The following is a 24,942-nucleotide window of genomic DNA, read 5'->3' as shown; positions in this document are numbered from 1 at the left end:
TTGTATTGCTATTAAAATTTCAACAGTTGGGTTTTTCATTCCGCTAAATTATGATGCCTTATGTGCTAACATTGGCATCTTTCTCATTTCCGTTTATTGAATAACATTATAGTGCTACTTTTTATTAAATCCTAGTGCAAATAAAGTAGCATTGTTTTAGCATATATAACAGAGGCATTCCTTTCCTACTGCATGACAGGTAGGAAAACAACAGTTCATAGATCAAAACACCTTAGAGTTGATAAATTTTATTCCAATGTTAGTATTTATATTTGAACTCTATGTAATAACTTTTCCACTACTTTTCCAGTTTGCAAAAAGGAATGAAAAAGTAATTCTCCCCCTACATGTATTAAATTTTACATCCAACCCCCCCCCCCTCTGCCTTGTTGTCCTTTTCTCCTATGACCCCCACTCTAACTTTCCAACTCCCTCCGCCTCCAAGTAATTACTTCACAGTCCCTATAAAGTTCTATGAAATAACTGCGATGAAAAGGTTCTTATTGGAGCCAAGGAAAACAAACTTCAAAAGCCTCAAATTTCACAGCATAAGATGAACTTATACATGACGATTTCATCTGTGTTTTCTCAATTCCTGTCAAATTTGAAATTTATTTTCTCGGGCTCCCGTTAGAAATTGTCTTGCGTGTTTGAAAAAAATAGTACATAAGTTCGCTAGGAGTAAATTTCTTGCAAAATTCTTGTTGATACGGCGCCACACGTGCACGTAATAGAGTTTTCTTCAGCTTACGTGGATTATCGTCGCCATGGTTTGGTCTATGATTTCCCAGTTGAGCGACATTAAAGTAGTCATTGATAGACTTTTTCGACATTTATAGAGAGAGAGAGCGAAAAAAATTTAAAACGCTTTTAAATAGGAAAACTTTCCAGATAAATCTTGAAAAGAATGATAATCAGTCAGGGTAGATTCTTTTCCGTTTTTCATGAATACGCAACGAATTATGGGATCGCCTAAGGGCAAACATTTCAAGAATGTTTCGAGTTTATCACATTCTACTTCTCAAACTTTTGTAAACGATGCGGAATAACAACGAGACAGACAGGAACAAATCTGCCCAACACAAAGTTAAGTCACGACGCTATAAATGGCTTTTACTTACAACAGAAAGTCTTAAACAAAAAATCCTACTAATTTCTCAAGTACGCAAATGCGTATTTGCGTAAAGGACGCTACGCCCCCATTCTCGTCCCCAGAGCCCGTCGTTTCTTGGTCACGTGGTTGGTCGGTTACAAAATAAGCCGAGTGGCTCTGGGGACGAGAATGCTACGCCCCTCCAATACGCCGGAGGGAATTTCTCAGGTCAAGGAAACTACCTCTTCCGACTTCCACTGTTTGACTGTCTTTATAAATTCCCGACAAAAAAAGCAAGAGGAATTACTGGGTCTTACCAGGAGCCGATTACTGGTCTTACATGTTGCTTTATTCTTAGATAAAATGTCCCATGAACTTCGCACATCATACCAAACATGAGGCCAACATGGTTGGATATTGGCCAAGTTATATTATTGCATTTTTACTGAACGCTGGGGAAGTTGAGGTCAATAAAGACGCAAACAAAGAAAGGGGTCAAATATGTTTAGGCGGCTTCAGCCATAGTGACCGAAACAATCTTGGTGAATGAAGGATTTCTTACGTAGCTAAAACAAAATCTTTTCTTGCTGGACGAAGCGCGAAATCCTGAGCGGGCGAGAAAGGACAATCTTGCCTGCTCAGGTAGCAAATTAGAGTGAAGGTTTCTCTTCATCTGGCCCTCTTTCGGAGTTCGACACTTAATAGGGAGCTTAACAAACGTCGACGGTTACAGCAGCGAAAACGTCACCCAAAAACTGAATTTGAGCTGTTTCAAACTTCATCGCCCTTACCGCATTCCTCGAATAATAGCCGGGGACGATTTTTTCTTTTTTCGCACCAAAAGGGGGCGATTATTCGAGGGAAGACGATTATTCGAGGGAGGCGATCACTTCAGATATTGTTCACTGGAAGTTTTGCCCTAAATATTTTGTTCTATTTTGCCATTAACTCAAAAAATAATCACATCAGCGAAACAGAACATGGGCTTTTAAGTGTTCCAAATCTGGTTCCTTGATTAATTTTCAGAGCTTGAATCGTAACTGATCAGTTTTTTGCTGCATGAATCAGACTCGACTTCAGCCTCATCCTCCAGATTTATCGCTATGGCAATCGATAGCGGGTTACCTATAGTGGTGAGAGGGGGGCTCTGGGAGCGCGATTATTTGAGGGAGGCGATTATTTTAAATATTTCCGTCAAAGGGGAGCGATTATTCGAGGGAGGCGATTAATCGAGCGACGGCTATTATTCGAGGAGATACGGTATTTCAGTTCAACTCTTTTTAATTTGTCAAATGTTGGAGATTTTTTCTGGAGTTGAATTCCAAAGGGCACTGAGTATCTAAGTTCACAGAAAGAAAAAGAAAATCGTTGTCTTCTGTCCACGTCCTCCATAAAACGTGAAATAAGGAAGTTTCACTTCGTATTCGTGAAGTGACAGCAAAAAAAAAAAAAAAAAAGAGAGTTGTTTTGCCATTCTAAACCTATTGCTTTTTTGCCGTTCTCGTTGCCGTCGCCGTTGCTTAAGCTCCGCAATTAATCTCCGTAGCGCACCCACTTGAGGTCGCCAAACGCTTTATGAATATATAAGTAAATACACGCACTCTGACCACAACTCACGTTTTCTTCGTAGTTTTATAACGCACAGTTAGTGTAAACAGAGGAGCTAAAGACGACAATGACGAAAAGTAAAGGGAAGGTCAGATATCAAGCGAAAAATTCAGTCATTTCAAAACATGCAAAGAACTGTGACCACGCCCTCCGCCGGATATCTTTTACACTGATCAACATTCCTCCTACACAAAACAGCTTGAAATAATGCATTGAAGTAATCGCAAGACGACACCTTACCTAGGCCAAGGAGTACTATTCACTCCCACTATTATGCAACATCGCCCGCCGTTTTAGGCCAAGCCCTACGACACCTTAGCCGTCCTATCCAACACCTTTCCCCGAGTTTACCCTCGCCAAGTTTCGTCCATGCTCAACTAACTGAACGCCTGGAACGACTTACGACTAGAGTAACTATGCAAGGCCACTTAAAAAAACTTTCCAGTCGGATCTCGGGGAGTGAACAATGGACACAGCGATTAGAATCAAACTCGAGCATTCAAAAATTGAAATAACAGCGAACTTCAATAACACTCGAAACTGTTTTCATATAAGTTCAAACATAGTTAATAGATTGGAATGGTTAAGAAACCCGTCAGACCCCTTTGTTATCTGTTTCTGTCGACTTGACGGTACACAACGTTCAATAGCATTCCGGCCTAGCATTTTGATCTTACTGACCTATAAAAACGCCACTTATTTACTCCGTCACAATTTGCCAATAACAATAATTATTAATAATAATAATAATAATAATAATAATAATAATAATAATAATAATAATAATAATAATAATAATAATAATAATAATAAATTTATTACTTATATCGCGCAAATTAAATGTGCATATGATCAAATGCAACAGAAAACATTAAGGATTGTTCACCGTTAGGGAGCCTCCAACATAAACTGCAGCACTGTTATTTTTATCCTTGATGACCAGTCTCCTCCAATAACTATGGTTCAAACCATAACAGCTCGAGTTTTATTTGGTCTGCTGCCGGGGGTATCATGACTGATGATGGCGAATTTATAAATCACTTCTCCGCGAAGAAAAGGAAGTCATAAAAGCTCATAATCCAACTGGAAATAAAAAGTCCTGATAGATGTACGATCAAGAACATTTTAGATAAATGGCCATTTGTTTCAGGCATCATTCAAGGAAAAAGCCCGATGCCACACCAATTCTCATTCTATAAATCCACATAACCTCAATCATGAACAAATACCGCCGGCAATCCACGCCTTTTACCTGAAAGCCCTGCACAAAACTACTACTACTGCAGCTCCGACTGGAAGTGGTACTTTTCTGTCTTAAATCTCATGCGTATTTACCACCAGATTCATTTAACACACGCAACATTCAGACGGTCCGAAGTAGCTCGTTCATTTCCCCTTATCGAGCGAGCGAACCGTCTGAGAATCTGGGTCCTGTTGCAGCTATCAACTTAACATGAAAGTCGCCGTCGTTCCCGATGGGACATACCGAGATCCTTACTTCTCAAGTGCGCCTGCAAGTGTGTCTGGGTCTTCCTCTCTTATTCCCGTCGATCCCTGGATCACTCAACACTCACTCATTCATCCTCTTCACCCGGCCCGGATGGGACATTAGCCGCCGATAACATACTTCCCAAGCATTGTCCTACTGGTTCGAACCTTTATACACCCTTTTGGCGACAGCAATTTCAGCAGCGGTTTAGGCGTTATTCTTCGCTTCGTATGCTGATTCAATGGTGCGTTCTCATCTGGTGCCTCTGCTTCCCCACAATACGGCACAGTGGCAGTGGTTTCCGTAATAAGGTTTTACAGGAGTGGACTATTGGCTCATCGCCCACCCCTCTACTTGGAAGTCCACGAGCTCCACTTGATCAAACAATGGATAACGGTTAGCCTGCGAACAAGCTCTCCTATTTGGGCGAGTGAAACGAGTCTCGCGAGTCTCTCCTCGGCCCCTCGCTCGCGCGTTCTCGCGAGGCTCACGTCGCTTGCCCAAATAGGAGAGCTTGCTCGCAGGCTAGATAACGGTGTAAACAAAAGTTTAAATAAAACTTTATCCGGTGGAATAGCGCAATTGATTTCACAAATACTTATTCGCGGAACAGTGCATGGACCTATCCAACGCCGTTTAAAAACAACTAAGGCCAGGATTATAAAACTTCAGCCGACGAGGTTCTTAGGGTCATAGAGACAAGCTTACCATCCCAACATGTGCTTAACCTCTACAATGGGCATTTAAGCTCTATCTTTGACGTACTGCACTCTTACTGCAATACACTGACAAGGGCTACCTTTAAGCTCGATTTCCGCCGTCTCCCGGGTCTGGTCTTTGATCCTCCCCGAAGAGAGAGGGGATGAGTGTGGGCTCATTTTCCCGAACAACGGCTGGTAATCGAGCCTAGGCTACCTTTCGCCTTTCACACACATGCCCTTCAGTTCTCGCTTTCAGAAGGATTCAGTTGATGTGCACTTCCTGTGGCAAGCGTTCATCGCTACTTAGTACGGTTAGGTCCGTTTTTTAATTTCATAATTTTAACAAGCGCTTCTTTCAACGGGAAAAAAATGCATAACTCAATGGCCATTTAGAACCAGTCGCACAGCGAATGTACAAAGTAAACAAGACGCTGTGGGAGCGTGTATTTGGGCGTCGTGTACTAAGCGTATATGATGTCTTTTATGTGTACAATTGTACGGTCAAAGCTCTCCTTGCGGTTACTCTCGTGAGCGACCAGCTCTAGGTAAGACCACATTTATAAAACCCCGTTTAAACTATAACTTAAACTTTAACTTAAAGGCTCTCGTAAGCAACCGCGACCACTATTGGGACTACCCAACTGCACGTTTCTTTGGTTTTAAAGCTCTCGTAAGCGACCACTCAGTCTTTCTCATATAAAGCGACACTTTGATGAAACTGCACACTGTGCTAACGTTCTAAAAATTTGGACATAAAGTTTAGCCGTGTCTTCATCAGATGTTAAGACACTCATTAACCATTTATTAATATGGAGAAGGGGGTATGAAGATGTTTGGAGGGGGAGCTGAAATCTTGGGTGTGGGTTCGGGGGTTTGAAAAATCGGTGAGGTCAAGGGAGAGGGCGTAAAACCTGGCTATAGAACTAACGGCCTGATTACATGAGCCAGGCTGGCCCGCTTTGTAGAGATCGCGGTACCTTATTATAGTTATAAACGCAACAAAAATCAACTTTGCGATTTCATGACAACCGAGCCAGCCCGGTTAGCTGGGATCCCAGTATGTGATGCGGGGGATCCCGGCTGGAAATTTTCAAAGTTTTCACGCTTGCCGGGCAGCCCGGCAAATGAACCAACAACTAATGAACCAAGCGAGAAACAACACAGAGGGTAGCACGCTGCTTCCAATCTCCGTATAAAAATGTCGGCTCCGTGCTCCGTGCTCCGTGCCCAGTCTATGTAATACCAGGATAAAGTCAGCTCGGCAGAGGACAAGAGGGACAAGACAGAGGGTTGAGACACGCTGCTTCCAATCGCTTGAAACTGATCGAGCCTTTACGATGGTCACTCTGTTTGCTTCACAAAAAAATAACCTAATTCAAAGAATTTTCTTCCCTTCTAGCAGAGGTCTTAAACTTACAAACAAACAATTTGACGAACAAATTCCAAGGAAACTTTGTTTCCCATCCTATGATAAAATAACGCACAGAAGGAACAGTGAACTAGAATTTGTTCTGAAAGCAAGCTGCAGCGTTCCTTATGTGGTATCGATTTTAAATTCTTGTGGTTTTCGATGATTCCGAACAGTAAATCACACTATTTATACACGCACTTCTACCACACACAAACTAAAATCAAAACACACAACATCAACCATACCTTTGGTAATAAGTGTCTTACCTGAGTCACACCCAATTTGCATATAGACAGGCGGGTAATTGCACAAATGCTTTGCTCGCTATCCAGCACCAGACATACAAGTATTTAGACAGTAGTGACTGTAGCGCGGTGCGAATTTTTACTATGGACTTCAGTAAGGCCTTCGATTTTGTGAACCATACTATTTTGTCTGCCAAAATGAAACAGCTACCCCTAAATCCGTACATTATCAATTGGTATCAGAGTTTCCTCTATGCAAGACAACAACGTGTTGCTAGCTATAATTTTTTAGGACATTGGAAATCTGTCAATAGAGGAACCACACAAGGTAGTGTAAACGGACCGCATCTTTTTAATATATTTTGGAATGACTTGGAGATTTTCTTTAATGGTTGCTCTGTTCTTTTTAAATATGCCGATGATTCCCACTAGGAACCGCGACCCGTCTGCCGACTTAGTAGGACAGTTCTTAACCTGGTGTAAAGACAATAAAATGGTCTGCAACCCTTGTAAATGTAAAGAGCTGGTTGTTAGAAAGAAAAGTCACAATGTACTCCACTCTTCAATTAACAATATTCCTCAATGTAATAGCTTCGTTTTACTAGGAGTAACTCTACAGAGTGACGGGAAATTTAATGAGCATGTAAGAACCAAGCTTGTCAAAGCAAACAAGTGTTTACACGTCCTACGAACACTAAGAAAGGAACACTACTCTCAGGCAGAGATAGATCACCTTTTTATATCTATTGTTTTACCTAATTTTAGCTTTGCGCTTTCAGTCTATAGGGCATCGGAGTCCGATCTTACGGTTATACAAAACTTTTTAGACCGATGCGATAAACGCCGTTTTATTTCATTTCCAGTTTTTATCAAGCACCTGTTAAATAAACAAGACCGAAACATTTTAAAGAAATTAGTATCAACGGATTGCCACCCACTGAAAGATATCATTCCTGTCCAGAAGACTTATGTACATAATCTTAGGAAAAAAGGCTGCGCACGCCCGAAAATTAATACAGAGCGTTTTATGAACACCTTGGTAAATAGGTTGATTTTTAAGCTCCATTTATTGTAATGACATACTTTTTTAATGTATATATATATTTATGTAGATATTCTTATCATAGTTTTTTATCTTCCGTATTATTGTGACATAAGATATGTAGTTTTATCTTTTGACGAAATAAAGACTCATTTTTTTTTTATTATTTTACCATATCTTAAGCCTGGTTTCCATATGATCGTCCGGATCGTTCGCCCCAGTCGTTTCAAAATATTTCGAGACGATCCGGACGACTGGGGCGATTGGTAGTTTCCATATGATCGTCTCGATCGCCTCAGAAAGCAAGAGAAGCGGGGTCGTCAGCGATGTCTCTGGGTCAGACAATAGAATTTTTGCACGTGTTTTGCGAACAAGCCACATAGATGGATGATTTTTATTCGTAAAGCGAACCTCGTACCTTGGTTTCTGCTTTTTCTCTTGATTTTGCGGCATTGAGAAGCTAGAAGAATTCTTCGAAGACATAGTATTTCAAAAACTTGATTTCACGGACTTTCTCTAATTTCAAATAACCCCCATACGCGCTGCGAACATTTGTGTACTATTTTTTCGGCTTCAGCGTCATCCGGGCCGAATTTATTCTCGATTACTGGAATAAAAGTGATGACTTCTGGGATAGCCTTCGATCGTCCCGATCGTCTCCGTCGTCTGAGAGCGTTTCCATATGATCGCTTCAAAATTTACACGATCGTCCGGATAGAACTCAACTCTATCCAAGCGATCGAGGTCGTCTCAGTCGTCCGGGTCGTTTGCGATCGTCTGGGTAGTGTTTCCATAGGTTAGCGTTAGATAACATCGAGTGAAGCCAGATTGGACACCTTATGAATTTTACACAACGCATTATTTCCACGATGGAACGAGACCGGAAAGTAGAATGAGGCTAGAATAGCTGAAAAAACCAAAACTACAGAGCTCAAGTTATGGAGAGAACACAGTAGAGAGTTAAGCACTGACCTGCAGTGATTAGGGTTAAGCACTGAACTGAAAACGGTCAGCTTTCAAATATCGTAATGGGGTACGGCATAAGTACATGTATATTTTAAAAATCATTGGATTTGGCAGCTAGGCGTCCATGGTGAAGTGGATATGGATGTAGGCTATAAAGCAAGTGACCCGGGTTCAAAGCATTACAGTGGATTTTTTCTATTTTATTTTACATTACACAGTAAAGTTGGACTTGAGTTGTTCTTCATGTAATTTCACTGAAAGAAACAATCTGACTTCAGCCGATGTTACCTAATGCTAACCGTTTCCATATGATCGACCCGATCGTCTGAACATTTTTTGAGACGACTGGGACGATCCGGACGATCATATGGAAACCAGGCTTTACCGCAACAGCTTTTTAAAATATAACTTGACCTTCCAAGGAACTGGTCATCCTTATAGCTTTTCCTGGGCTGACGCCGACCAAACACCCCCCGTTCATTTGACATTGAGATTATTTATTGTAATTGATGCTGAGTGTAATATTTTTCTCTTCTCGTTTCACTGGCATATTGCGTAAAACAAAAACAAGCGCCGTACCACCACTATCTGTCAAACTAGAGTGCATTGCGCGAGTCCCATCTCGTTTTCAGTCTCTCCTCTTCCTTTACCACAGAAAGGCACGACATCTGAAGTTGCAGAAACACTTTTCGGACTACAAGATTTGGGGGAAGAGGGCAGGGAATGAAACGCTTTGACTGAGTCAGAATCTTATAGAAGACAACAATTGCAATCCGATTGGAATCACTTACAGAAACAGCTCTCTTGTCAATCTGCACTGTTACCACATTCCGAGTCCATAATCAAAAAAGGTTCCAACTGCGTGAAAGGGCGATCAAAATTTTGGACACATCTAGGAATTCTACCTTGAAAATCGCTGATCCCCACCTTCAAACTTTACCTTTAATACAAATGATGCCAAACAAGGAAAAGCCGTACCGTGTTTTGATTATATACCGACAGAAATTGGATACTTTTAAAAACGTCTCAGTCAACTTGTAGACCCGGTTAGTTCTAAATCCTGCGGTGAAGGCCCAGACAAACCAATGTTCTGCGTAGTTCTTGTCGTTACAATTACTATCGTTTGTACGTGTGTGCTTTTTTTCCTGTAACGGTCCAAGCTTCCCCAAAGCCCACCTCCTCTCCAACAATGAGAACGCAGAGTTAAACGCAACAATGACTAAATCACAATGCTCCCGAATTACGATTTCAAAACCCTTGGGAGGCAATTTTTCCCATTTTTATCTTCTTCTTACGGCTGAAGCAATTTCATGTCGGTGTGGGTGGGTATGCATCCTATTGTATGATCAACTGGTGATTTCTGGGCAATAAATATCATCCAGATTTTGCTTGTCATTGGACCATAAGCGCTACGCATGAACATCTAGTCGGTTTATTCGATAGAACCATTTTTGGATGTCGCATCTTAACAGTTCAAGTCAAAATGTGCTCAAATTCTTCCCTGTTTACGCATTGTTTAGCCAACGGACTAAAGAGGCTGCCAGCTGTCCTCACTCAGTTATGAGCCGCTGGACATTTTTTCTGAGACCCGCTGTTCAATGCACATATTGGTTTTTATCACTTGCAACGGACACAGCAAAACGTTTTCTTTTAATAGAGTAAAGCAGTTCCTTTGACTGCATCAATAAGCAACAGCTATTGTTTAATACTGAATAGCAACATAAGGTTTTTTAAAAAATCAAATATAAAAAAGGCTGGAAAATCTACGATGAGCCATTCCTGCATAACACACGGATCAGCGGAACTTCAAGAACCAAACATCTAAAGCTGCACACGCGTCAGCGTACACGTAACAGCAAGTTTTCATCAGAGCACCGAACGTCATAAGCTGAGGTTTTCAGGACAGCACAGTGAATATTTTTCTCTTGTAACAAACACCTCAGCTGGCGGTCAATATATAAATGTATTGAACTGGACAGGAACATGGTTGAATCATGGTGGTCATTACCAGTCACGGCCTTTTATGAGAATGATAAACAGAACAAATGTAATTGTTAGGAGAACAACATACCAAATAAGACATTCCCTCACCCTCGCTGGCCCTGTTTTGTAACTAAACAGTACCCTGGACACCCTTTGTGTAAGCTCACCTAATTGAGCCTTTACCTTTACAGTCCCGTACCAGAGCAGGACCTTATATTAAACACGTCTTCAGGGCTGTGCTCTAGCAGAGCCCGGTGGCCGCAGGCACCTAACTTTTGCTCTCGGGCGACACTTATGTCCAGGGTCGATCTTGCTAGCAAAGTGTTCTCGCAAGTTTTGCAAAAACAAAAAATAAAATAAAGGAAGCTGATATCAGAAATGTTGCAAAATTAGAAAATCTTACTTTTTTCTTACAAATCATATGCTGGCGAGGCAACCTAGATTTTACAGTTTCAGAGCACTGGGCTCCCCTCAATTTTCCTTAGAGCACAGCCTTGCGTCTTAGTTCACTTTACATTACGGGAACAACCGTAAAGATACTTGTCATTCTGAACGGCTCTTGCTGCCACATTCTTTCCATTCTATATCTGTTTGGGATGAATTCGAAATCACTGTTAACCCGGCAGGTCATTGTAATATGGATCTGGTTCGTTTTTTGGTAGATCACTCATTACATGTATATCTTCCTGCGTGTAATATTCTTTACACAATGTAGGTCGTCAATGTTCGAGAGGATCAAATTCAAATTCAAAATTGTGGTTACGTAAAAATATATTGAGTGGAGGTTCCGTAAGTTGTTGATAAATCCTCAGAAAAAAACTGCCTTCATGCCTGAAACTTATACTTACCTAAAAAGGTTTTAACTTTGCTAAATAATCAATGTTTTTCACAAGATTCTACAGTAGAAAGTACTGAAGGCCATGCGCCCTTGAGACTTATGACAGGCAGATAGGCAGATAAAAAATACTACTTTTGTTTGCCATGTATTTCTCATGTCCTGCTACACAGACAGGTTTGCATGTTGGTCCGAGTTGGTTTTTTATGGGCAGAGCAAACGACTGTAAACAATTAAAGCTTTGCACCAACATTAAGATGACTGTGGTTCTCTACTCTCCCAAAGAGTTGAACCTTGCACTTTGTCATTGCGGTTATACAATGTACAATGTAATGTCATCAATGTGGTATCAGCTTTACTAAGTACTTGTGATTCATGCAATAGTTTCCTTTTTAAGGAGGTTATAAAGTTTGACTATGGCGAGACCACAAGATTGAGTAGCACTCATTCATGTCATCATGTTAAACTGTATAAGTTTTGGTACAAGTCATACGAAAACATAGTTGGAAAATTTCCACACAAGTTAACATAACATAATATATTTTTATATCTGAGGTGATTCAATACCACAACCTCAGAAATAGACAAAAAGTAATTATTTTGATTTGAGACTTTAAAAAAGTAGAACCATGGCTGTCACTGATGGCCGAAGACCAGGAATTTGCTCTGACTAATAATGAGCACGACCTCTGGATACTTTGAGAGGAAACAAAAGGAAAAAAGAACATAGAGAACTTCCCGCTACTAATTACATATACGCGCTGTACATGGTAACTTAAAATCAAAAGCCTCATGGTCCTCACTAGTGACGCAAGTATAAGCATGAATATTAAAAGCTTATTCGCTAGTGAGAATGGCATCGACTTTAATAAAAGCATCAACACAAGAATATCAAAGCCTTGTGTACTTCTTTTTATGCTTACTTCAAGGCTGTCCTCACTAGCGCATAAGTATACCCATGCTTATGCTTATGCTAGTGCTTGCACCACTAGTGAGGATCTGGGTGCTAATAAGAGTTGAGAGTTACTTATAACTTCTTAAGTACTGCAAAATTACCTGAATTTCTCCCATAGTTACCACCATAATCGTCACGGCCACCATAACCACCCCCACCGCCATAACTTCTACCACCACCATAACCACCACCGCCGTAACGTCCTTCTCTTCCTCCACCACTTCTATAATCACCACCTGATAAAGGAAAACCATTATAAGTTTTTCCTTAGGGTGTGGTGAAAAGCTACATAAACAGTTCTGTGCCAAGTTGTTTGAAAAGTGGATAACGCTATCCACTGGATAAGTCTCATCCAGCGGATAACGCAATTGATTTCCCTTGGCTAATACCAGTACTTATCCCATAGATAGTGATTTATCCAGTGGATAGTGTTGTCCACTTTTCAAACAACTGGGCACAGAAATGTTGTGGAGTCAACTTATACCAACCTTTGGACAACCGGGACTTGCCAATAGTAGTAGTAATCTAAATAAAATTTGTTAGAGATTCGGGGGGGGGGGGGGGGGGGTGAAGAGGAATAATCGCCGGGTGTTCATTATTCCATTATTCCAGTAAAAAAGAACTCATTATTCCACTGAAAAAAACTACTTACTCCATTATTCTGCTCCACAAAATGGCATTATTCCATTATTCCAACAAAAATTAATTTTCCTTTATTCTAGACCCATTATTTCTCTTCACCCGGCGACAGAGATGCTTTATCACAGGTATTTTGACACTAAGTGGCTAAATTTTCCAGCTACAACTACATGTACAGTGTACCATAGAAATTTCTGAATGAACAGATAATTGGATTGACTCAACCAATTGATCATCTATAAATATAATGACATCATTAAATATTTATAACAATTCCATTCATTTCTTAACAGTATGCAAGTCACAGTAATACAAACTAAGTACGTTTTCCCATAATACATACACTTTAAAAGGGGAATGAAACAAAATCCTTAAAACCAATACAGGGAAATCAAGTGTGCTTAAGGTGGCTCGACTGGATTTTTTGGGGTTGATGCCTCCCAACTTTGAGCATTAACTACGTCGGCATGAGTAAAGATATGGAAAAATTGTTACCATAACTGTATTATATAAAGATGAAAATTTCTTATGATCTGGGTTTTATTGCAATCGGAGTCGCCATGGCAACGTAATGACGCCATTACGTTTTTCATTTATGTTTGTGTTTCTCTGTTCCAGGAGTTTTTTGAAGAAATCGCTTTAGGGAGTATGTACCTGCTATAATTGCCTCCATTATAGCGTAGTTTGAACAAATTCTATGAGAGCGTTTTCGAAATATTTTAAAATATAGTTTTAAGAATAATAAAAACGGTGAAATAGCATGCTACCTACACAATTCGCTAATATTTTAAGAAAATGATAAGCTTTGGAAACGAGGCTTCATCTCATAGCGGTTTGATTCCATTGAAAACTGCATACGAAAAAAGAGGGGAATTGCTCTGGGCGATCGCGAGTAAGAAGAATTTTATTAACTTGCATTCAGCTGCTTTTGATACAGTTTTTGGACGTAATTTGGTCCATGCCTAAAAATTTCGCATTTTTCCAAAAACCGCTCGATAAATTTTTTTATAAATTCGACAATCCCGAGGTCAATTGTCAAGAAATATTTCCTGCAAGTTTCAAGAACATTGAAAACAGGGAAGGCTTTTAAATAGGGCCTCAAATGTAGCCAATTTTTTCCCCAGATTTTGTGTTTACAAGTGAGCGTCCTCATTATTCACTGGCATTGTTTTCAAGTTTCATATACACGTGCACATTTAGCAAAAAGATAGAATTTGCATCAAAAAGGACCCTCGGTTAAATCTCCGGGATATGCTAATTACCGGGTGAAGAGATTAATGATATATTATAACATCAGAGCAACTCTTTGTGAGAGTTTCTGTGATGTTATAACCCGAGTAAGATAATTAAGTATTCCATCCTACACGATGAGCCGTGACGTTCACCATTTCGGCTCTCACTGCTGTCTGTAACGACAAGCCAATTATTAGCATACTCCAGATATTTCTTCGGAAAGTAATCGAGAGTTCTTTTTTATGCAAATTTATAACTTTTGCTAGTTGTGCACGTGCATATGAAACTTGAAAACAATACCAGTGAATAATGAGGGCGCTCACTTGTAAACACAAGATCTGGGGGGAATATTGGTTATATTTGAGGCCCTGTTTAAAAGCCTTTCCTGTTTTCAATGTTCTTGAAACTTGCAGGAAATATTTCTTGACAATTGATCTCGGGATTGTGGAATTCATAAAAAAATTTATCGAGCGGTTTTTGGAAAAATGCGAAATTTTTAGGCATGGACCAAATTACGTCCAAAAACTGTATCAAAAGCAGCTGAATGCAAGTTAATAAAATTCTTCTTACTCGCGATCGCCCAGAGCAATTCCCCTCTTTTTTCGTATGCAGTTTTCAATGGAATCAAACCACTACGAGATGAAGCCTCGTTTCCAAAGCTTATCATTTTCTTAAAATATTAGCGAATTGTGTAGGTAGCATGCTATTTCACCGTTTTTATTATTCTTAAAACTACATTTTAAAATATTTCGAAAACGCTCTCATAGAATTTGTTCAAACTACGCTATAATGGAGGCAATTATAGCAGGTACATACTCCCTAAAGCGATTTCTTCAAAAAACTCCTGGAACAGAGAAACACAAACATAAATGAAAAACGTAATGGAATCATTACGTTGCCATGGCGACTCCGATTGCAATAAAACCCAGATCATAAGAAATTTTCATCTTTATATAATACAGTTATGGTAACATTTTTTCCATATCTTTACTCATGCCGACGTAGTTAATGCTCAAAGTTGGGAGGTATCAACCCCAAAAAATCCAGTCGAGCCACCTTAAAGACATAAAATTAATAACATCAATATCAGAAAGGGTTATCAATGGATTATTCCTTTGATCATCCTGCTGTATTTTTAATGTTGATAATACTATACACATGTACATACCTCCACCATAACTTCTTCCTCCACCACCTCCTCCATATCTTCCTCTCCCACCACCACCACCACGACCCCCCCTAAAGCCCCCTCGTCTTCCTCCTCCACCACCACCACCACCTCCACGGGGGTTTGATTTTGCGACAGTGATTTCTCGGCCATCTAACACCTGACCAAGATATAATAATAACAAAAAATAAGCAATTCCACCTTTGTTTTCTTGATAATACTTTAAATATAATATTTATTATTATTCATTCAAAATATTTCCCCGATTCTGATTGGCTAAAAGCACATGCATAATTCACCATAACCAGCTACTGATGACCAAATTTGGAAGAATTGTGTGATTAATCAACCAATGACGTCAAAAGTGTAGCTTCCTTGCAGGTTAATGCACTGTTAACCGAGAAGACCTGGGGATGAGGTTGAGTTGTTTTGGTTGTGAAAACAAAAGATGGCGGACATTTCACTTGTTTCAAGGGTAAGAACTAGGCAAAATAATAGCTAAACACATGGCAAGAACCGCAAGAAGACAACTCGAAGGGCGACATCTGCTACTTGGAGAATATTTGCAGAGCTGAACAACCCTAAACGTGTACCATCGAAGATGAACTTAACATTGATGGAGGTAAGCATGTTTTAGCTACATTTGTATGTTTTTAAACTAGGCAATTATTTTGAATGAATAATAAAACTATTATTGAATTTGGCTTTTCTATCATATGAAGAATTAAGAGATCTTGGAGGGTGTTATCTGTCTCAGCCTACGGCCTCGATGGATAACACCCTCCTCGATCTTCATAATTCTTCATAAGATACTCAGCCTCATTCATTAATTTGTTAATTACTTTAATGACAACTTCTGCCCAGTCCAACTGTTTGCACAGATCAAATGACCATGACAAGAAGGTTTTTCTGTCAGGCAGTTTGCAAGTACAGTGTAGGCCAGAACTAAGCGAATGATGTAGACGTGAAAGCATCAGCTCAGATGAGGGTACACATCAGCACTGATGAGCGTATGTGTCAGCTTGGATGCATCAGGCAGGAAAAGAGTTTTCTTTTGTAATTCACTGTGACATTTTTGCTTTGTGGGGCATTGTTGTAAAACAGCAAATCAACTTCTCGGGGTTGAAGAACTTCAACAATCACTAATTCTAAGGAACTTTTCATGAGGGACTTAAGGTGGCTTGATGCAGTTATTCAGGGTCAATACCTCCTAAGTTTGAGCATAAACTACGTCGTCATAAACAAACAAGACTTGGAAAAATTGCCACCAAAGTTGTATTAGATAAAGATGAAAATTTGTTATGATCAGGGTTGCAACGACCCCGGAGATTTCAAAGCAACAAAATGATGCTATTAACCTATTTTACTTGCAGCAGTATATCTCGGCACTGGAAACTGTTCTTTCAAAATCATTCATGGGAGCTTTTTCCTCCAATAGCAGCCTTGATGTTCGTGACGTTTAAGCAAAATCTGTAAGAGTGTTATCGTGATATTTTGGGATGAAGTTTTTATGGTTAGAGACACTGCAAAAAATGGGCAATCTTGATGTTTGGCCATTATCTGTAGACCTCAAAGTAGTTTCAATCTTTTTAAAGACGTGTGAAAGATCATGGAGATAGCTCCAGCCGACTGCTAGAAAGAAGGGTTTGATTAGTATGTACCGAGGCACTCTTGTTAGTGGTTTTGTAGACATTTTGGTCTTCTTTAACAAATTAGCGAATAAGTTTTAAACAGCTTGACAGATTTTTTTCAAGTGAAAGCCTCTCATTATTCACGGTATTGTCTCCAAGTTTCATTTTCACATGAACAGCAGTTACTAACAACGCATCTGAAATATGCAAAAATGCTAGCTACTGTTGTGCACAAAAATATGAATGTCACTAGTTTTTACACGTATTAGCCCAAAAGTCATTTCACCTAGCAAGAAATTTGAATTCCCATTAAGAACAGAATTCACCAGCTCGATAGCAAAATCCACTTGCCCTGGGCTATTGGACACTACATTCTTTGCACGCTGGTTTGTAAAATCACTTGGTATCCTACATTTGGGGTCTTTCTGCAGGTACCGTCATGACAAAAGAATCAAAGGAACCAAACAATAGAGTTTTCCTGGGGGCTTTATTGTTTCGTTGTAGTTTTTTAGTTGTATGTAATATGTGCCTCAGTACATACAGAAGGAACCTACATTTGTGGTGGCATTCTGGGTTCATTCACCCGAAAAATGCCAGGGTTTTTTTTTTTAAGAGCTGAAAGTCAGAGCCTGCAGGTGACAACTGATTGTGGACCAGTAATACATGTACTTATGCAACAGATACAGTGTGCATGGTGTTTATTGGTCTCTTACTTCTTTCCTTTTGGCACAGGAAGAGGTAGAGGAGATTGTTTTGTTGTGCGATAGATCTTTTGTTCTTTCACTGTCATTACTCTCTTGAATAACTCTTAGGTTGAAAGTCTTTAGAAGTAGAGTTAGATCGATATTAGAATATGCCGTGCAGGTGTGGCACGACATTCCTGACTACCTGTCAGATGGAAGAGAGTCCGTGCAAAACGGAGCGTTTAAAATCGTATATCCTAACAGTTCGTACGGTCAAGCATTGTTGCTTGCCAACGAAACTACACTTTCCAACAGACACGAGCTCGTATGTCATAAATTTATGGCTGAGATGACAGACACCCGTGACCACCCATTATCGTGCTTGGTGTCCACTGCTGGTACAAAGAACTAATCCTTATAACCTTAGACCTGGTTCTTCTCGACCATTCAATAAGTTCATGAGAACTAGGAGATCAGAGAACTTTTTTACTTTTAAATTTTTGTTGTTTAAGCATCAGTCATGATTATCTTTCTAAGTACTTTTTTAACTAGTATAAACTAGTTTTTTATTAACTAGTGTACATGTAAATGGTAAGATAGCTTTTCTAGACTGCTTGGTCACTCGCGACAACAACAAACTAAAAATGACTATTTACAGAAAACCGACACATACCGACCGATCACTAGACCAGTCTTCGTACAACCCGACCTCTCACAAGGCTACTACTATACGGACTCTGACGAGAGAAGCGCAACTAGTTTGCGACTCACCTGACAGCCTACAAGACGAGACTGATTATCTTAACAACGTTTTTAGTAAGAACAATTATTACAACACGGTCTTTGTTAGACGGAACACTCACACAGGGCTGAAAATAACGGACAGCAGGTTGCCGGTCATGATGACCGGCCAAATATTTTTTAGCCCGGACAAACCCCGATTCTGGCCGGTGTTTGCCTAAGGAATATCCAATTATGCTGGCAATAGATCGTTATTACTACATTGACGCTCACATTTTTGACAACAAATTGGTGAAAAATGCATTTGCACGTTGTAGAGTTCCTTTCCGCGTTTTTCACGAGTTTTAATGTTACGTTCTACCTTGAGTATCATTGCACGGCGGTGTCTGAAGTCTCTAGAGGTAAAAAGTGAAGCGACGGTAAATCCTTTTCAAACTCCCAAGGTTCAGGGAACGGAATACACATACAGTTCAGCAAACTTTAGAAATTACGAAAAAAAACCCCAAAAATTGGGTTATTTTACAAAATCTGCACACGCTTGTTTTACGTTGATGTTCCAAATGAACATCGGTGAAACTTGATCTTTTTCCGTGCCTGGCACGTGATCGAAAGTCACTTCCTCAAAGAATCGTCGCTGATATTTCCGGCAAAGAAGTTGATTTGCATTGGCAAGAAGTTTGTTCCACAAACAGCGTGTTGATGATCAGAAGTCAATAATCATCGCGCAAATCAGGGCTCAAATGTCAACAGAAATTTGCATAAAGTTGTTTACAAGAACGAGAATCTAGCGCCGCGATAGACGACGACCTTCCCTCTTGAGTAGCTTAAATTTTTATCAGACCATTCTGGAATCGAGTCTGCAAACGAGATTCATGTTCGACATAAAAGAAATTATTATTAATCGATGCGCTAACATTTATTCCTGGAGAAACACAGGACGACCTGTTGAGAATTGCGATCGATTTGCCTGAATTCCTTCGAATTCCCAAAGAAGGTCACATTGCTGGTTACAGCAAAGCCGAAAGTACAGTACGACTTGCAACGATGCGTTACTTTCCAACTCAGTTTGTTATTCACTTTGTTGCGTTAGATTACGACATGACGACATGAAATTAATTTATTGCGGCGTTCTTTTTCTTAGAAGGGTTTAGTGCAAAGCAGCAAAAAACGCCAAAGAAAAAAGAAATCATTGCAGCGTTATAGAGCATTAAGCGACAACTGTATGGAAAATAAAGTGTTTGTATCCAAAAATGACCGGTCAAAATGACCGGCAAGACTGGAGTTTGACCGGTCAAGTCTGCGACCAGGCAGGACATTGTCCGTTGACCGGCCGTTATTTGCAGTCCTGCTCACAATAACACTGATGCCAACACTCAGACCAACTCTGACCATGTTACAGCAGTGACTATGCCGTACATCAGAGGCACCTCTGATACTATTGGACGTATATTACAACCTTACAGTATACGTGTTGCACACAAACCGATACCCACTTTATGGTGACTGCTTACTAATGTCAAGGACAAAGACAAACTGGAGGACAGACAGGGAGCAGTATACAAGATCAAATGCTGCCACTGCCAGGTTTCTTACATCGGCAAAACCGACAGAAACCTAAGCACGCAACTGACCAAACACAAACAAGCGACGAGGAATGGTGATGTCAACAATCACATTGCTGAGCACCATTTAAAGACGAAACATCAAATTGACTGGGACTCTGCGACATGTACATGTATAACGTATTCTACAGACTACTATCAACGTCTTACTTTAGAAAGCTGGTTTACTAACTTACAACAAACACCACTGAATTGTAGCCAACAGTTACCAGCGTCGTACAAACGACTTATTAACGAGATCAAGCAAAACTAACTACAAGAGAACGACTGGAGAACTGACAATTTGACTAACAACAGACGACTGTTTAACTGTGACAACAGAAGGATCGAAACGCACCAATTACTGATTACGAGTCTTCATAGCCAATAACATCACCGCTTAACTGACAGACAACCAGTAACATCGTGACATAATTGACCAATCAGATCAATAACCAAAGTATAATACCATCAACTGACGTGATACAACTCACTTTAACTCTGAAGATGACTACCACACAGGTTGTCGAAATGTCAGTCACTGTCAACAACAACAGTCCTATTCAGAACTACGTTCACCCAGACGATCAAACTCAACCTACTTTTGATAACAATAATTATTAATACATAGCTTTATTGTAGCATTATTGTTAGTTATAACCACTTGTTAATTCAGTTATCTGCAAGAGGGTGGAATAAACGATATTTATTTATTTATTTATTTGTCAAACCTGTATTATTTTAGTGGTCAACCTGTATTAAGCAGGTAGTAAGCCATCCTCCAGTGGTGACTGGTTAATACAGGTTTGCTGTACAATTAATACAAATCCATCCAACATCCATGCATGATGTGAATTTCGACAAAATTATAAACCTTGATATGCAGGGAATTATGGGCATAAGGAGACAAATAATTATATTAATTTTTATAACTTGGTCTAATATCAACTGTATTCACCTTCTGATGCAGCTGGTCAATTACATCTTGTACATGGCGTCCATCATAAAATGTTACAAAGCCAAAGCCTTTTGATCTTCCATTTTCACGGTCTGTTATAATAGTAGCTGCAAAATTGAGAATGAACTTCAAGATTAGATAATAATAGTATTACAGGTTACAAAATAATAATAATACTATTGTAAGTATAATGCTGTGAACAGATGCTAGGCAGTAAAATATCATCTAAGAAATGATAAACTGACATGCTGTACACAGTTTGTTTGTCACAGGTCATTTATTGGTTCAATAAATACCTCTTATTAGCCGAGTTTTCGGTCCATACTGTAAATTACGGACCAAGTTTTTTCCATCGATTTATGGCTCAAGTGTGAAGCGCGCGGGCCATAAATCGATGGAAAAAAATGAGGATCTGTAATTTACAGCACGGACCGAAAAAACGAGGCTAATAAGATGTTTATTATATGGCTTCTTCCTGTTTGGCGGACTGGAAACAAGTTCAGGAAGCACGATTTGACAGTCATTTGACAGGCATCAAAAAAGAAAGTTTTATTGGCGCACGAAAACAATAGCAAATAACAAAGGCTTTCCGAGAAAGTAAAAACAAATTCGCCCTGTTAAAAAAGTTTATTCGGTCAAAACTAAGAGCACTGTAAGTTTTAGCTCTTTAATGTAACGCTGGAGTATTTTGGAAACCGGACACTGTGTCTGTCTAGAAGTCTTTTCCATCTTTCCTCCGTTTATCCTTGTGAAAAAACACTGCAAAAGGCAAAGAAGCTTTTCAAGGTAAGTTTGTTGTCATTGTCGAAGGATTCGCTCGTTAATTGTTTTTGGGAAAACCTCTCTTTCTGCCAGTTCATTCTCGTCTTCAGTTGTGATCTGCGTTCAAATTTTCAAATACTGACTAGAATTCTCTTCCTCTGTAAGGTTACGATTCAGTTTCTACAACAGCTTCGTTCTCATTAAAACAAAGCTAGGTTAAAATTTGGAAAGGCAAAGTCAACATCCCAGTCCACAGGGTTTACATACATATTTCAAAGTTTATTCGGTGGAAACTAAGAGCACTGTAAGTATTCACTTCTTAATGTGACGCTGGAGTCTTTTGAAAACTGGACGTTATTGTGTCTGGCTTGAACTCGCTTCTATCTTTCTTTCATTGGTCTTTGAAACAAAACTGCAAATGGCAAAGAAGCTTGTCAAGATGATCGGGTGCAGGTATGTTTGTTATCATATTTGTTGAAGGAATTACTCATTTTCTCTTAGGCAAAACATCTCGAATCTCTGCCAGTCAATTTTCGTCAGCTTAACTGTGTACTATGATAAAATTTTCAAACACTGACTAGAATCCTCTTCAATAAGATTACGAGTTAGTTTCTTCATCGCCTTCGTTCACAAATAAACACAGTATAAAATATTGAAGGCCAAAGTCAACATCCAAGTCCTCAAGGTTGACAGTCGTCTTATAACTTTATTTAAACATTTTTTCCGAGGTTAAGAGATTTAGACCTCCGAAATGAGAATTTTCTTTAAAAATTTTGGTCCGTATGGCAAGTTACGGACTGCAAATTGACCAATTGCATTGTGAAAACAGACTCAGCCATATAATAAACACATCTTATTAGCTGAGTTATTGGTCCATACTGTTTATTACGGACCCAGTTTTTTTTCAGCGATTTATTGATTCAAATCAATGCAATAAAATGAGGATCTGTAATTCACAGCATGGACCGAGAAAACGTGGTTAATAAGATGTTTATTATTATGGCTTTCTGTCTGGGGGAACTGGAAACAAGTGCAGGTCAAGTTAGTGATTTGACAGACAGGCCTCACAATAAGAAATATGTTATTGGCCTTCGATAACAATAGGACTTCACAAAGGCTTTCTGTGGAAAGTAAAAATCACAATGCAAATGCGCCATGTTAAAAGTTTGCTCAGTGGTCAAAACTAAGAGCACTGTAAGTTTTAGCTCGCCAACATGATGCCGGAGACTTTTGAAAACTGGATGCTGTGTCTGGCTGGAATACGCTTCCATGTTTCTTTCCTTGGTCTTTAAAAAAACATTGCAAATAACAAAGAAGCTTGTCTAGATAATCGGGTGCAAGTACCATTGCTAACTTATTGCCAAAGGAATTGCTCATTTTCTTTTGCAAAATGTCTCAATTATCTGCGAGATCACTCTCGTCTTCCTAACTGTGACCTACAATAAAATTTTCCATCAGAGACTAGAATCCTCTTCTTCAGTAAGATTACACTTCAGTTTCTTCATCAGCATCGTTCTCAAATAAACACAAGATAAAAGTTGGTAGAACGAAGTCAACAACCAAGTCCTTGCCAGGAGTTGACAGACATATGATAACTTTCTTTGAATCATATTTTTTCGTAAAAAGATTTACAGCTGCAAAGTGAGCATTAATTTTTCTTTTGAAATTTTGTCTGTATAAAGTAAGTTATTGACCAATTTTATTGTAGGGCAAAAACAGGCTAAACCATATATATCATAGGATAAATTATTTTAATATACAGATTTAGCCAGGGCTAAAAGCTAAGCTTTTGTTAATATCTATAGTTTACAAAAAAAATTTATAATATAATGTAACGCTAAGTGGCGAAGGCAACGAAAGCAGCCAAAAAAATCAGTAGGTCTAATTAGCAAATAAAAAAAAAATTTTCACATGCAGCACTCTTTTTTTCTAGTTAGCCAAAAAACAACTTTGTACGCTTTTTTTGTACATTTCTTTGTTGTTGTTTTGCACGACTACAACGTGAAACTTCCAGTTCCAGAAACTTCCTAGTTACACGTTTTATGGAGGAAATGTTGTATGTGTTCCTGTTCACATTTTTTTTTTTTGCTGCCGCTTATTTGCACATTGGTGGCAGCTAGCATTTCCCCTTTTTCTCACTGCTGCTATTAACTTATGTTTTTCTTCCACCGAAATTGGTCTCCTTTGGTTTTTATCTCTCACTCTAGCTCTTTCTCTGTTATCCAGGTCAATGTAGACATTGAAATACATGTAAAGTTGAAAGAAAAAACCGACTAATTATGTTGTTGTTGTTTTTATCTCTAACCTTTAACCTTTTAAAACGCTGGGAAGCTATGCGATTTACCGCGAAACGCTTACATGAAGGGGTGGACGTATGTACGGACGTACCCCCTACAGATGATTTTCTCAGAACCAATGCACGCTTTGCGTGAGAGCTCCCCTATTAATAGTTGTAGGATACATGACTACAGCTGTACAAGTGAGCCACAACGTGTGAAACTTGGCGCAGTTAGAATGATCCAATTTGAGAGTGTTATGATTTAAAGTTATGATACCACTGGCCATTTCTGCGAAAAATCATCCTCACTGGCAAAATTGAGTTTGTAACGTCAATATAGAGGGTATCAAAGGGTTTATGCTTGATGTGTGATTAGGCCCAAATTTAGTGCATGACGCATGAAAGTTCCCAAAATAAAAATGGGATCCGTGAAACCAGTTGTGTGTGTGAAGCGCGATTTATCTTATAAGAATAAATAATGATGTGCAGGGACATGAATTATTTGTCGCATTTCATGAAAATCAACAATACAGGACAGATTGATTGAACAGGGCCATTGGTTTCATTCTTTGCATTACGCTTTTGTCTTGGTTAATAATTAATACCTAATGACCAGACCCTACAAACTGCACCTGACCAATGACCTTTGTGATTAATTCCTCCACTTCAGCAATTCTTGTGTTACTTTGTTTTCGTGTTTAACTGAGTGAATTGTGGGTAAAAAGAAATCACATCAAGGGCACTGATCTGTTTCAGGAGCCCATCAAATGGAGCCTTCATCTCCCACACAAAGCCCTTGGAGTCAACCCTTTCCCGAGTAGATTTATAGTTAGAACGGTTCCCAGAGGAGACTTCGCACGCCGACGGTAGGAAGAGCCAATCACAACGACAAAATGACAGTGCTATTGTACTTCATCAAA

The 24,942-nt window shown here is 39.4% G+C and overlaps 1 protein-coding gene across 2 annotated transcripts; it reads right to left on the bottom strand.

The window, feature by feature from the left end:
- Nucleotides 1-10,186: 10,186 nt before the first annotated feature.
- LOC140933086 (uncharacterized) lies at nucleotides 10,187-21,132 on the bottom strand. Of its 2 annotated transcripts, XM_073382602.1 has the most exons (4): nucleotides 20,983-21,132; nucleotides 15,369-15,528; nucleotides 12,430-12,564; nucleotides 10,187-10,573 (listed from the first exon to the last, which is right to left on the bottom strand). In XM_073382602.1, exons 2-4 carry the CDS (start codon nucleotides 15,519-15,521, stop codon nucleotides 10,394-10,396), a joined length of 468 nt encoding a protein of 155 aa, XP_073238703.1. In that variant the 5' UTR covers nucleotides 15,522-15,528; nucleotides 20,983-21,132; the 3' UTR covers nucleotides 10,187-10,393. The 2 variants fall into 2 exon arrangements, 1 of the variants encoding a protein (XP_073238703.1); XR_012165017.1 differs by lacking the exons at nucleotides 15,369-15,528; nucleotides 20,983-21,132 and adding an exon at nucleotides 12,817-12,835.
- Between the last annotated feature and the right edge of the window lie 3,810 nt (nucleotides 21,133-24,942).

Source organism: Porites lutea, chromosome 4 (assembly GCF_958299795.1).
Source record: "Porites lutea chromosome 4, jaPorLute2.1, whole genome shotgun sequence".
Taxonomy (NCBI): Eukaryota; Metazoa; Cnidaria; class Anthozoa; order Scleractinia; family Poritidae; genus Porites; species Porites lutea.
Note: the sequence above shows the minus strand (reverse complement) of the source record. Positions and strands in the feature narration are given on the sequence as shown.

What these genes read in the sequence shown, in the direction of transcription:
- LOC140933086 (XM_073382602.1), bottom strand. Translation starts at nt 15,521, where the DNA reads ATGGCCGAGAAATCACTGTCGCAAAATCAAACCCCCGTGGAGGTGGTG. An exon ending in AGGAAGAAGTTATGGTGGAG is followed by an intron (nt 12,565 to 15,368) that starts GTATGTACATGT and finishes TTCCTTTATCAG; the next exon opens with GTGGTGATTATAGAAGTGGT. An exon ending in TAACTATGGGAGAAATTCAG is followed by an intron (nt 10,574 to 12,429) that starts GTAATTTTGCAG and finishes TTCTCATAAAAG; the next exon opens with GCCGTGACTGGTAATGACCA.